The sequence below is a fragment of the Bombina bombina genome, chromosome 1, assembly GCF_027579735.1.
Source record: "Bombina bombina isolate aBomBom1 chromosome 1, aBomBom1.pri, whole genome shotgun sequence".
NCBI classification, from domain to species: domain Eukaryota; kingdom Metazoa; phylum Chordata; class Amphibia; order Anura; family Bombinatoridae; genus Bombina; species Bombina bombina.
The window spans coordinates 325,472,893-325,488,560 of NC_069499.1; the positions used below are offsets into that span (position 1 = coordinate 325,472,893).

General features: G+C 34.2%; 1 protein-coding gene across 7 annotated transcripts in view; it reads right to left on the minus strand.

Annotated features, from left to right (window-relative positions):
• Positions 1 to 7,407, minus strand: part of BIN1 (bridging integrator 1) — a 189,838-nt gene extending 182,431 nt beyond the window's left edge. For 3 of the 7 annotated variants that reach the window (XM_053698096.1, XM_053698095.1, XM_053698093.1), the window contains exon 1: positions 7,244 to 7,403. In XM_053698096.1, coding sequence (XP_053554071.1) covers positions 7,244 to 7,324 — 81 coding nt within the window. In that variant the 5' untranslated portion in view covers positions 7,325 to 7,403. Of the gene's footprint in view, positions 1 to 7,243 lie in introns of all 7 variants that reach the window. The other 4 variants (XM_053698094.1, XM_053698098.1, XM_053698092.1 and 1 more) reach the window with 4 other exon arrangements.
• Between the last annotated feature and the right edge of the window lie 8,261 nt (positions 7,408 to 15,668).

Below are 15,668 nucleotides of genomic sequence, written 5' to 3' on the forward strand. Positions count from 1 at the left end.
CTGCTACACATTGTTCCCTTATTGACTTTAGCAGAAAGCTACAAATCAATGCACGTTATAAAAAGAAAACAACCATTTTGTTCTCTGCAGACTTAAAGTGATGGTAAATCCTAGTGTTTCAGAAATGCAAGGGATTTACCATCACTAAAAAAAATGCCACCTTCATTCATCAGTTTAAAAAAACTGCCACGGCTTCACTGCTTAGCTAAGCAGCTCTGACGGCCCACAGCACTACTCATTTTTTCAACAAGGTGACTTCTCTACCTCTTAGCCAATAGCCGTGTGAGCCAACCGGCATTAGGTGTGGAAACATCACCTGAAAAAATAAGCAGTTCCATCAGTCGCCAGAGCCGCTAGGTTGGCAGTTAAGCCGCGGCGAAACAAAGGCACATTTTCATTCTATTTTTTTTTCATGAATGAAGGTGGCCTTTATTTTTAGTGATGATAAATCCTAGTGTTTTTTAAAAGCTAGGATTTACCATCATTTAAGTCTCAGTTGACAAGGGGTGGCTAGAGTTTGATTGCTAAAAAAAACAAGACAATCACAGCAAACTAGATGTGTGATCAGATGGCAATGATTGAAAAACAGGTAACTTTTACACATATAAATAAAATCACTACATTACATTTGAACATCTTAAGAAAACAGCAACTCTACTAGAAGGATACAACTTGTGCTGTAAACAATAACCAGGCATGGATTCATACCTGAGAGTCAACAACAGGGATAAAAGATACAATTAAAGGGACATTAAAATACCACTAAATGCAGTAGAATTTAATAATTTATAAATACACAGTAGAAAGACTGCAATAGCACCTTATTTGAATTTGAAATGAGCAATAGAATATTTTCTGACAAAGTTAATCCACTTTTCCCTCCCATTGTACCAGGTGACAACTATTAGCCAATCAAAAAATGTATAAATATGCATATACTATCCAATTTTGCACATACTCAGTAGGGACTCAAAAAAAGTGATCATATAAAAAGAATGTGCCTATTTCTATAATGGAAGTATATTGGATTTTTTTTTATTGCATTTATCTGAATATGATACTTTATGAAACTTTAATTTTGACTTTAGTGGCCCTTTAAAGGGCCAATATAGTGTTAAAATTTACAGTTTCTGCTCATGACCAGCAGTGTAACTATGTGATTAACCCTTTTGATAAAAACCATAGAATTGCAGCATCAATAGTGTGAAAATGACATGCTCTAACAGATAAGAGTATGTAATTGTAAGACTATAATGGCCCTTAAAACACTTTGAAATTGTAATGACATTTTTTTTTAATTATATGTAGTTAAAAAACACTGTGTATTATACTTTTTGTTTATTTTGCCCTATTTAATTCTGTAAATTGCGGCCTTTACCATTCCTGTTAGAAGTGAAAGAATAGACGTCAGACTTATTAACACTGCTATACTCCAAACAGTGATTTTCTGTGCACTCTACTGAACTATTTATAACTATAAATGACCTCAGTATAGAGTGACTTAGGTTGCAACATGGCAGCATCCATTGCTTTAGAACTCAACACTTATTTTTTCAATAAGTAAACAATTAATAGAAATTAAAAAAAAATACATATGTATATTATTCTCAGGCTACAGTTTGCTTTAAATACATCATTTTAACTAATGTCCCTTTATGATTATTATTATCGTCATCATCATCAATTCTTTGTAAATCACCTCTAATTTTCATAAAGTTTGTTTCTTTTGGTTCCAATTAAAGTGCAGGAGGGGGGGGGTATAGGAAATGCTGACCATGGTTTTACTTCTGAAGAACTTATTTCACAAGAGTTTTCTGAGGCCAGAGCTCATGAGACACATTAAAGTAAATAATGTTTTTATTCATAAAAGAAAAGAAAAACAAAGTACTGCAAGCTACATTCAATAATCTGTGTGAACACTCATATAGTTTGTGTCAAGAGAACAAAAATAATTCCTTATAATTCCTTGTGGTTAACCAGAATTGTGTCAGCATTTTTCTAGCATGCAGGGATCCTATTCTGCAACATGATAGAATCTTTTCCTAACCTAAGAACTAGTGCTCAGCAGATTGTAGAGACCTATGAGGCAATATACAAGAACAGTAGACTCTCCCTCAACAGCATAAAGTGCTAGAAAATTAATAGATTTAAACAATAGCAGGTTAAATTAACAACCTCTCTCACAGGCAATCCTAACATTTAACAACATAGGGCCAGATTACAAGTGGAGCGCTAATTAATGTTCCCGCTCTAGAAGTAAGCTTGTGGTTGCGCTCGTATTATGAGTTGAAGCTAAACTGTTTTCGCTCACATGCTAACTTGATTAGCGCAAAAAGCCGAACTTCGAATGTCATGTGCATGTTCACGCATTCCCCCATAGAAGCCAATGGAGGTGAAAAAGTGGGAAAAAAACTAACACCCTACACTTGAGCAAAGCCGATCACATATTCTCAAGTGCTTTATCTCAACGTGAGATATTCCACATTCCAATGTTCTTCACATACAAGAATATGTTCTATTTATTCATAAATACATATATCTGGTGTTTTTTTGGTACAATATATATATATATATATATATATATATAAAAACCCATCAGTTACACAGTGTTACCCTCCAATGGTCATCCGCCCGGGTGCCAACATGTAATCAATATTCCAAAAGTAATGGTCGCACTCTCAGGTCTCTAAATTTAAAATTAACTACGTTTTTTCACTAAAAGACCTGAGAGTGCGACCATTACTTTTGGAATATATATATATACACACACACAATTATATATAGGAATATCTATATTTAGAAATACATAGACCATATTCTGCTATGTGCAGAACATTGGAATGTGAAATATTTACAGTAAATTCATAGTTAAAACCTTTATTAAATATGAATATTGCATAAATGTTTTTTCATGTTTTCATCAACTTATACTACTACTTATATACTACTACTTATATCTACATCTTATGTATGTGCATATGTATTTATGTGTTTATATGTGCATGTATGCCTATAAATACATATAAATACACACACACATATATATATATATATATATATATATCTTTAGACATGTATATGTATGTATCTCTATGTTAAAGCCCTTTGCCTGCCTTTTTTTTTCTAACACCTGAGACCTCATATGTTTGAGCCCTTATAACTTTCGTGTGCAATATTTTTTCTGAGTAATTTATATTAGATAGTGTAACTGTACTTTGTAATGTATTTTTGATGTGTTTTATGTGTTTTATGTGTTTTGTGCAACTTATTGTTTTGCGAAACCCTTAACCAGAGCTCTGAGGACGCGGTAATCATTCCAGCATAAATCACGTTTACTTTCAACTTGAAATACCAGCAGTAAGCCAATGAGCGCAAACACCAGCAATAAACCCCTTATTACTTGGGTGCAAACGTCTGAGCTCTACTCATAATCTGGCCCATAGTTTTTCATTTGTAACCCAATATGAAAATAATCTGTTAAATGGAGGCTACTGATGGATCAGAGGCGGCAGGATCGGTGACACTCCTTGATAGTGAGTATAGTAAATAATTTAATAATTGCCCCCCTCCTCTTGAAAGGAAGCAGCCCCTCACTCCCCAAAAAAACTTTCAATCAAGTTTACCTTGTTCTTTTGGTATCTTCTGTTAAAAAAGCATATATAGATATGCTCAGGGGGTGTGGACATATTGTACTATTACTCACTTTATCAACCTTGGAAAGATAAAAAGGCTGATTGGGCTGTGCTAGAATTAGAACATGTGACCCAGAGGAAATTGTAAACTGCATTGTAATACAACATTTTTAAAAGGACACTAAACCCAAATGTTTTCTTTCATAATTCAGATAAAGCATGCAATTTTAAGCAACTTTCTACATTACTCCTATTATCAAATTTTCTTAATTCTCTTGTTATCTTTATTTAAAAAGCAGGAATGTAAAGCTTAGGAGCCGGACCATTTTAGGTTCAGAACCCTGGATAGCACTTGCTTATTGGTGGCTACATTTAGCAAACCAATAAGCAACCATAACCCAGGTTATGAACCAAAAATGGTCCGGCTCCAAAGCTTTACATTCCTGCTTTTTATATAAAGATAGCAAGAGAATGAAGAAAATTGCTAATAGGAGTAAATTAGAAAGTTGCTTAAAATTGTATGCTCTATATGAATCATGAAAGAAAAAAAATTGGGTTTAGTATCACTTTAAGGGCCTATTGTACATAGTTGTAATTATATACACACACAATATACAAAATAAGAAAAAGATGCACAATGCTATAGTTCCTAGCTTACTGGGTTGTTTTTAAAACCTGTAATGCATTATTGCCCTAAGGGCTTATAAATAGTAGCTGCCAATACCGAGGAAAAATATTAACAAAACATATATCTAAATTAAATATAATAAACCATAGCAGCAGATTACTAAACCAACACTATCTGGAGGCATGTTTCTTATCACACAGACTGCCTCTCCTAGAACGCCTGTCACAGTCAGCCTCCTTAAAAATCAACAAAATCAGCTGTGATGATCACTTTAAATAAAACAGACTTCATTTCAAAGATACCAACTGCAGCTGCTGGGGTCTGTCAATGTTATTTTTATGAATTACAAGTAAAGACACTGAGTGTGTGTGTATATATATATATATATATATATATATATATATATATACATACATACATACATAATCAGGCTTGGAAAAACATGAGAGCAAGCACTTTTAGATACATTTTGATTAGATAGAAAGATAGATAGATATTACATTTTAGTTGACAGTGAGCAGTTTAGAAGCCAGATGATAGGTTTATGCAGATTTCAAAGATGTTGGTAGTTTCCCTGGGATTGTAAAGTCCTACATTTCACATATTATAATTTAAAAAAGTGACTTTAAACTCTTCTATATGTACGAATGATCACCATTTAAACATATTTTGCATGTAAATGTTTGTTTGCTGTACGCTTTCCTTTTGAAACAGCAAATTAATATTTTGTGCACAACTTATCCCTAGGTACATTTTAACTGCTGGCAGATAAGTACAACTCACACAGCTATATTGGTGTATAGTGAGACACTCAAAAGCATGACATTGTTTTATTCATCAGAAGCGCATGTACGTTAAAGGGACACTAAACCCATTTTTTTTCTTTCATGGTTCAGATAGAGCATGAGATTTTAAGCACCTTTCTAATTTACTCCTATTATCAATTTTTCTTTGTTCTCATGCTATCTTGATTTGAAAAAGCAGTACTGTAAGCTTTAGAGCCAGCCCATTTTTTGCTCAGAACCTGGATAGCACTTGCTGATTTGTGGCTAAATGTAGCAAACCAATCAGCAAGCTCTACCAAGGTACTGAACTAAAAATGGGCCGGCTCCTAACCTTTTATTACTGCTTTTTTAAATCAAGGTAACATGAGAACAAAGAAAAATTGGTAATAGGAGTAAATTAGAAAGTTGCTTAAAATTGCATGCTCTATCTGAATCATGAAAGAAAAAATGTGGGGCTAGTATCCCTTTAATGAAGAATCTGTAATACATATTAAAAAGCATGGCTTCAGTATCTATTTAATGCCACAGTATAACTTATCATTCAAACAAAAAAGGAATGATACCTTGCCACATTCTGCACAGTGATTATTTGATAACTATAAATATTAAGTATCTTATTTATGTATGTACCTAAGTTTTCAAAAAGGTACCGCAAAACACATTTCCTAAAAAAATAGATATAGTTTATATGTTTTAAAATATGTATTCTGTATCCAAAACTAGAATGTGCATCTGTGAATTTCAATAGTGAATATAATCAAACATACTGGTATTATCAAAAATGCTTCTATTAAAAACTATCCCTCATATGCTGTACTGTATCAAATACTTTTTTGCCATCATCAGCCTAGTTATAAATGAAAAAGATTACATATAGAACTTGTGACTAATATATATGTACACAAGCATTAGGATTCAGGGGAAAGGAAGTAGATAGATAGATAGATAGATAGATAGATAGACTTTCTCATGGACGTATATAGAAAACCAATATGCTAAAAGCACTAAGGACTGTTCTATATGCCATGTCCATGATTAAATATATTGATTAGAATCTGTTCCCATAAAGAGTTTTTTGTTCAACATAACAGAGATAAATCTGTTTAGCCAGTTGCTTAATAAACAAATCAAGGTAAATCATGTTTTGTTTTGTTTTATTACAGTAGTCCACTCTATTCAAATAAACATAGGTTAAAGGTTGTATCTGCAAGTAGCATTTAGTATATACATATAGTTTGGGGGTTTTTTGTACACACATTCCAAACACTTTAAGTGACAGCTGTCTTTGTAAATGTCTTAAAACAAAAAAGACACAGCACTCACATTTTGATGGCCATACTTAGAATATAAACCAAATTTCCATTCCTGATTGCAAATGGTGTTAAGCAATACACTGAGAATACAGAATGAATCAGTAAACAGTCAGTGCCTATTTTGACACTTTATTTTTCTTGCAGTTTCAGTCTTTATTGTACTGCACCTTCAAATGTTATATATATATATATTATATATATATATATACACACACACTACAGTATAATAAATGAAAAATACTATATATAAAATACACTACTGATGAATAATGTAATGCATGCGTATTACACAGGATCTGAGGCCACCTCTTGCACTGATCGTGCACACAGCCTACTCCAGCTTCAGCTATTCTGACAATTAGAGGAGTGAATGGATCATTCCTATGCAACCCAGCAGCAGTCATCATTATTCTTGTATCTGTCACACATAAACCCATAGATGCTGCACAAGAAGTAGCTGCATTATACGTACACGAAGGAAGATAGCTACGTAAAACAGGCTGTCAGATTATCCGGACAAATAAATGAATCATTACTGCAACAGTAATACGAAAGGCCACACAACCCCCATCATTAGCTGCACAGTCAGAGGCCAAGCTGCTCTCTCCATAAGATGACCCCAGGATACTGTCACTGGGATCTGTCAGATACAGGAGCACGGCCCCCTCTGCACAACCATTCCCCATATAATGAATCAGACAATCACCCATCTTCTGTCGTCATATCTGTTCACTTAGCAACAACTCCCCATATGTGCGACTGACCCGCAGAGCTTGCAGTTAGATCCATTTAGACTTCCCTGCAGCCTCTGTAGGGTGTGAATCTCCTGTGTCCCCTGTCAGGGGGGAGTGTATCCGCACTCCCTCTCTGTAACCCCGTGCTCACCTTTTCCTGGGCTCGTGTAAGCTTCTTCTGTACATTACTTGCTATTTTCCCAGCGGTGACTCCCTTTCCCATCTCAGCCATCTTGCCTTCCCTTTAACTGGACGTGAAATAATCAGATCAGAGAGAGGAAAAAAATCCTTCTGGCAGAAACAATGCTCACCCCCTCCCTAGCAGGAACTGCCTTTTAAAGGAACAGCGTGTGCAGCAGAGGGACTCTTTAAAGAGACAGTGCAGCAGAAAAAAAACACCCCTTCAAGGGACAGACCACGTACATTACACCCTTAACCCCTTAAGAGCCTGATCATTTATCCAGAATTGTTTGTTATTCCATGCACTATATATTCTGAAGGTTTCTTCTTTCTTCCTTATTCCTTTTTTTTCTGTTTCTTTCATTGTCGTGTTCTCCCCTCTCCCATTTCTTTACTGTTTCTCTTTTACTTCTTTAAATTTTTTACCCTATTTTTCGATTCTTCTCTCTCCCTTTTTATTCCTTTCACTTTTTATTGTTTTCATTATTCTTACCTGATTTTCATTCTCTTTTCTTTTAATTTATTTTGTCCTTTCCATGTTTTCCAAACTGGTGGACACAGAGATAGACTGCAACAAAAAAAATCACTTTAAACCAGAGCACTGACTCCACGTATTGTGTCACATGATATATTTTAAATGTATTACATTTTTACACATTGTTATTGTTATACATGGTTACATACACTGCTGCCATATAATGCTACATTCACTCTATGACAGCAACATTTGCAACTATGTATAACATTGCTTTAAACATTATTGCAAACACTGTTGCCAGATGCTAAGGACATGTGCATGCCCCTCACCTACTCTAAGACATCAAAATTTTAAACCATGTGTAACATTGCTTTAAACGTTGTTGCAAACACTGCTGCCAGATGGCTAAGGACACATGCATGCTCCTCAGCTCACTTAGGATTACTCTTTAACAAAGGATACAAAAAGAACTAAGCAAAATTAATAATAAAAGTAAATGGGAAACTTGTTAAAAATTGCATGCTCTTTCTGAATCATGAATAGTTAATTTTCACTTTACGGTCCCGTTAATTTAACACTTTATACTCTAATGAAAGAACACAATTAATAAAAAAAAACTTTCTTTATGATTTATAGTAATGTAAGTGCATAGATTCCAAGTGGTGTGGCATTTAATACACTTCTACTTTGTTTAAAGGGACAGTCTACACCAGAATTTTTATTGTTTTAAAAGATAGATAATCCCTTTATTACCCATTTCCCAGTTTTGCATAACCAACCCAGTTATATAAATATACTTTTAACCTCTGTGATTATCTTGTATCTAAGCCTCTGCAAACTGCCCCTTTTTTCAGTTCTTTTGACAGACTTGCAGTCTAGCCAATCAGTGCCTGCTCCCAGGTAACTTCTCGTGCACGAGCACAGTGTTATCTATATGAAATACGTGAACTAACACCCTCTAGTGGTGAAAAATTGTTAAAATGCAATCTGAAAGAGGTGGGCTTCAAGGTCTAAGAAATTAGCATATGAACCTCCTAGGTTAAGCTTTCAACTAAGAATACCAAGAGAACAAAGCAAAATTGGTGATAAAAGTAAATTCGAAAATTGTTTAAAATGACATGCTCTATCTGAATCATGAAAGTTTATTTTGGCCTAGACTGTCCCTTTAAGTTATTACTAGGGGTTGCACTCTAGTGAATACATAGCCAATGTCTGTTTAAAGTGAAGATAAACTTTCATGAATCAATGCCCTGTTTTTAAAATACTATTAAAAACAGGGGCACTTTCATTCATGAAAGTTTACATTGCAGCGTATTTTGTAAAATACTTACCTTTATCTTCTGCAAAGCTGGATCGATGATCCCCTGCCCGCAGATCCTCTCTGTACATACGTCACAAATGACGAAACTGGTTTCTTCCAATCATGGCTTCCCCCACAGAGCGTCCATCTCGTGAGGCCATTCCTTGATTGGAGGAAGCCAGTTTCGTCATTGCTGTGTAAGTACAGCAGAAAGAAGTGGGCAGGGGTTCGCCGATCCAGCTTTGCAGAAGATAAAGGTAAGTATTTTTCAAAATACAGTGCAATGTAAACTTTCATCAATGAAAGTGCCCATGTTTTTAATAGTATTTTAAAAAACAAGGCACTAATTCATGAAAAATTAAATTCACGTTAAGGTTGCATGAGTTTTATGTGAGGTTCTCTTTACCTACACTACAGCAGCATAAAATGTTACATTGTTATGCAGTGTGTGGGATCAAAAGAGCAGGCTGTCTGACAGCTGGGACATAGTTTACCCCTCCCCATTCTGGTTATCAAACTTGCAAACACTGCAGTGCAACAATTTAACAGGGCAGTTTGCTGTAATTTCTCCCCTTTATTGTGCTCCCATTGATTCATTTTACATGATGGAGTGTATAAAAATTCTTTATAACTAGCCCCTTTACCATTATTTTGTCATGTGAAATAGCTGCTTCTGACTTCTGTATCGCCTTGCCATACTAAAAATGTCAGTACTTGAAGGGACAGTAAATTTGTATTTTTATCTGAATCATTAAAGTTTATTTTTCAATTTAAACAACTTTAATTTACTTTTATTATTTATTCATAAAAAAAAAAAGTAGTCAAAAAAACAAAAAGGATAAAAAATTGTATAGTTTGAACCTGCTGGGTATCCTGAAAAAAAATATATAATATGTGTGGGTTTATCAATGAAAAATGGCCTACAATAGGACCTAAAAGTGATATAGAATATAAAAATATCCCAGCGCCTACTAAAACCTTATCGGCCCAGGGGGGTGATACCTAGTTATCACCTAGAGAAATAGTAAATAGGAAGGTAAATCCTAGGCGCCAATATATGGCTAAGGTTTAAAGTGTTAAAAATATTTATTATAACTCGTCGTACAATGTTAAAATGTAGTTAAAATACAATGCTAAAAGGCATGGATCCACGCTATACAATAAAAAGTATTAATGGTAGCAAATAACAGTATACAATAGGGCAATCGGACAAAGAACAGTAATACACAATAGTGCTACAAAGTGACTTGGTGCAATACTCCAAAAAAGCTAAAAATGGGGTAATGACATCAAAGGTTGCAATAAGAAAGTCCAATAAAAACAGTGAAAAAATCCATCAAAAAATCAAAAAATCAAAAAATCAAATATCAAAAATAATGTCCAATGTGAAAATATAACGTCCGATGTGAAAAAATGTGTTCTTTGAAAAGTCAGTGCAAGAGGTAGTCGGTATGTGAGAAAATTTCCAAAATTTTCCAACCTTGATCCAAAATAAATCCGCTGCGATACTCCTATTTGGTGTGCTTCCAATGTGAAAAAAGATAAAAAATGTGGAATGTTAGTGTAGGTGTGGCCAGCCTGGAGTGGCTGGAGTAGTGAAGGTAAGTGCACACTAGATGACACAGTGCAGACAATTCCAAAAAATAAAAATATAAAAAATCAGGGGAAAAATATATGTAAAAACCTGTGCGGAAATCACAGGACAGAAGACGCAGACGAAATTCTTCTATGAACCAGGCACTGTAATGTTCATTGGCTGTTATGTCATCTAGGGCTGTAGATCAGTTACTTCCAGCATCCACTGCAGATTACTGATCTGCTACCAGAAATTCATTCTGTACCACGTCACCGTCTGTTCCTGAGCGCTGGAGCCATTTGCAAGGTGAACAAATATTCCAGTAAAACCTAAGCTGCAAAATTACAAATGGCCGCTGTACAGGAAGTTAGGAAGGACCTAAAAGTGAGTAGCATCTAAAAAATACAAAACAACTCAGCATAGAAATAGAAATAGTTAAAATGTAAAATTGCATTTCTAAGCTAATGATTTCTCTCTATGCCAGAAAGTTTTTGAGAATAGGGCCCTAAGTATTGGTCTTTGAGTAGAAAGTGAGAAGTAAGATAACAAAGCATTTGTATAAATAATTAGACAGATAAGATATTTAGGTCTTCTCTTGTTACAAGCTCAGCCCATTTTATGGGGTTGTGGTTTGCATTAGCAGAAACAGCTGTTTCATATGCAAAATAAAACCTAAAGTAAAATTTCCCATGCATTTTTAAACTCTGCTACTGGTATACAAAGTGATTGGAAACACATCAAGGGGAATACAATTTTACAGTACACTGTCCCTTTAAGAGACACATACATCACACAGGTAATGCTATACACTTTGCTGTGAGTGATGCTAAGTTATTCAGTCTGAGGATGGATCACAATTATAATGATGTATTATTTTATCAAGAAGAGATTAATAGAAATAAGATATTTAACCAGAGTCCTTGTTTGGTATTTTTTGTCACTGTTTCTATCTATATGGCCTACACATGTTTATCTATATGTTCGACACATTTATTAATAATTTGTTGAACATCACTGTTGATTGACACTATTGGAAGTGTTTTTCATCACTATATGATTTGTCACACAGTTGTGTTTATTGTATTACTGCCTGAATTGTTTCTATGACTACAAGTTGGGTGTTTTTTCTGTGAGGGTGTGGGACCTGTACTGTTTAAATTCACTGTATTACACTGAGTTTGTCTTAAGGAGTGTTTAACTCCAAAATGTCACAATAAAAATTGTTAGCTTAAATTATTTACTGCTTGTCAAGCACCCTGGTCCTAACTTTGTAATGAGAGAGCACATTTGTTGTCTAAGAGACTGTCCCTAATGAAGGGTTAATATTAATTAGATGAGCACTGATATTTTATGATTTAAGGAAGAATGAATTTTAATTTAGTATTTAAGCAGCTTTCCAATTTATTTCTATTATTACATTTGATGTATTCTCTGTTATACTTTGTTAAAAAGAGTAAACTTAATTGGGTTGATAGGAGTTTAGGAGCGTGCGCGTGTTTTTAGCAGTCTATAGCAGCATTTTTTGCAACAATTAGTAAAATTGTTATAAACATTGTTGCAAATGCTGCTGCCAGATGGCATTTGCACTCTCCTGAGCTCATCTAAGATTATTGCTTCTTTACATTTCTTTGCATTCAAAAAAACATTTCCAGCATGATCAGATTCAATTTGTTTTCTTTGGGTGAAAAACACCAAACATGGACCTTCAAACTATATGGAGCAATCATTGCTCAGGATATGAGTTTTTACTTTTATTTGCATGTATATGTAGCACTGTAATATATAATTATAAGGAATACTAATGAATATCATTTTATTCTGCATTTCAATGAAAAGTTAATATTTATATTATTTATATTATATTATTGCCTAGAATACAAAAACAGTAACTTAGCCTTTGATTGTCTGGAACAGATTTTGGCAATAAAATAATTATATTTTTTTAATAAAGTACAAATTAATAACAAAATTTTAAACTCTTTTTGTTGTTATTTCAATTATATCCTGTAATATCACTTCCTGTGATGTCACTTCACATGACATCATTAAATATACAAATAAGTGCACACTATGAAAACATTTTGTGATTTTAAATTATTGTAAATATAATGTATTACATCAGTAGACAACTCTTTTCGTTCATATGCTATGGTTATAGGATATTTGGGGTCCATACAAAATAAATAAAACTTTGTGAACATTTTATTTTGTTCTTTAATAAGAAATAATCTGGTCCTTAAGGGGTTAAAGATAAATTATATTTAAGAGGGGAACTGCTCAAAGGGGACAGGATATCCCTGTGACACTCTTTTAAAAGAGACAATTGCAGGACAGCCACTCCTCAAATTTATATTGTATTTAGGAGAAACCCCTACCCCAGTTATTTATTTATTTATTCATTTATTTTTGAAATAGTAAATTAATTTTCTTTTGTTTGCACAATGTGACACTAGTCTGCTGAGATAAAAAATGAAAATGTGAGGTTTATCTTTTGCTTATTTGAATTTCTCTGTGATGTAACAGTTCTGTATGTACATTTTTAGCATTATGACTAATTCTATTTTTCCTTTTTGTATTTTTTTATGCCTTTTGAAGGATTGCTTGTCTGTAATGTTACATGCTAAATCTCAATAAAAATTATTTAAAAAATTAAATAAAAATTAAATAAAAATATTGACGAAATAAGTGTAAAGCTTTAGTGTCTATAAAACAATGGGAGCTGCCATGTTGTAACTTAGGTTACCTTCTCTGCTGGGGCCAATTAGGGACAGTTATAAATAGGTCACCAGAGTGTGCAGCCAATGGTTGTGGGGAATATAACAGTGTTCTGCACTTCCATTTCTAACAGGAACTGAAAAGCTCACAATTTCATAATGGAATTACTGGGAAAGGGAACAAAATAAATAAACAAAAGTATATTGCAGACTTCTTTTATATATGTATAATTTTATATTACCATCTCAAAGTATTTAATGTCCCTTTAACTGGCGCATACTTACAAATAGCTTTCCATCACATACTCAGCAGGTTGTATGCACAAGAAAAGTTAGTACTCAATAAGGGATAACTCTTCAAATAAGCATTTTTGCCAAAAATAAGAATATTGCACAAGTGCTTATAATGGAATTAAAAATGCACTAATACACGTAAATAGAAAACACTAAAACTAATATAATTCAATGATTATTCAATTTTTCGATCAACCTCTGACCTACGTCTCTCCACTTCTGTTATCTCTTCGTTCCACTCCCGTCTCCAAGACTTCGCACGTGCTGCTCCTGTCCTCTTGAACTTTCTACCCCACTCCATAAGACTGTCTCCAACCTTGTATAGCTTCAGACGCTCCTTGAAAACCCACCTATTCAGAGAGATTTAACATCTCTCCTCCATCTCTCATCCTTACCAAACTAATACATGAACTGCCTGACTCACTGCTGCAACTATAACTGATGTGACAAGATACCCCAACCTTATGTCTCTGCACCCTAAACCTGTAGACTGTGAACTCTCCGGAGCAGGGCCCTCTTCCTCCTGTACTAGATTTGTTTAATTTTGTTATGTTTTGTATTTTATCACAAATCTTTGTCATTGTATACCCCTATCATTGTACCCAGCACTACGGAATTTGGCGGCGCTATACAAATAAATGATAATAATAATAAATAATTAATCTAAATATATTGGTATATATGAGACTAAGGGCCCAATGATCTAAAGGTCTCTGGCCTGACGGGATTATTTAAGAATGTTCTCCAGTACTTGTATTTTCCTGGTGGAATGATCTAAAGCCACTTTTTACCCTGAAAACAGGGTGTCTCGCTAAGGGGCATATACCGCATTTGCGTATGGGATGGATATGCATGCATTACAAAAGTGCACAATGAAAATCATAATTTTAAAAATCATATAAAATCAATAATTGTACCATTCACACAAAAATACACAGGAAAAAATTGTATTGTTAAGGTGCATCAAAATCGTAAAAAAATGTTCACCAAAAATCATATTTTATAAAAAATGTAAAATTTGTATTGAAATTACACAGGAATAAATCGTATTAAATATGCACAGCATAAATCTAAATATATATGTGTGCATGGGGTAAAACGGTATTCTATGTACTTCTGTTTGAGAGAGAAAACAACAATATTCATATGTATAGAAAAGATAGATTTAATAACAATATATTAAAATCCCAAATGGGTAACAAAGAATAAAATCAATAATTAAGCTATAATATAGACTCGACACCAGTGTCAAAAGTTATGTCTATCTATGTATTATATTAAGCTACAATATAGAAAACACTGAGAAGATGTGGTCAATATATAAGCAACAATGTTGCTAAAACTTGTAGTGTGTTCACTTGAAATGTTAATCACGGTCTTTAATGGAAATCTTTAATATCCCATGGTATCGTAGTTGAGGCTTTGTAGATGTACACTAACTGTGGTTTATAGATCAATAATTCTTCAGCTCAATAGCCCAACAGTACCTTATAGTGCTCTGTTATAGATGCACTAATGGATGGAATAAAGGGATCTCCAAATTCTCCAAAAGGATCAGCCGTGTAGTCTCACCAGGTGACGTGGTCTGGAGCGGTTTGTGATATCGCATGTAGATTGCTTAGCTTGAATTCCTCTTTACATGTCCTTCTATGAGAATATAGGTAACAGTTCTGCTACACACAATCCTTCTGTTGTTTATAACGGACCTCCGGAGTGTTAGTGTGAGACCCCTACGGATTCAATCTTTATCTCCTCTCTGGACTCTGTGTATATGTTCCATTCTTCGCTGATATAGCAGTTCCGTTTTACGGACCTCTTTGCTGTTTGCTGGAGAGATATCTTTACCTCCTCTCTGGGTTCTGTGTGTACACCGCGTATTTCACTGATGTGGCGGTTCCGCTTTACGGACCTCTTCTTTGCTGGGGATGTACCTAGGGGTGTTAATCCGTAGGGGTCTCACACCAACACTCCGGAGGTCCGTTATAAACAACAGAAGGATTGTGTGTAGCAGAACTGTTACCTATATTCTCATAG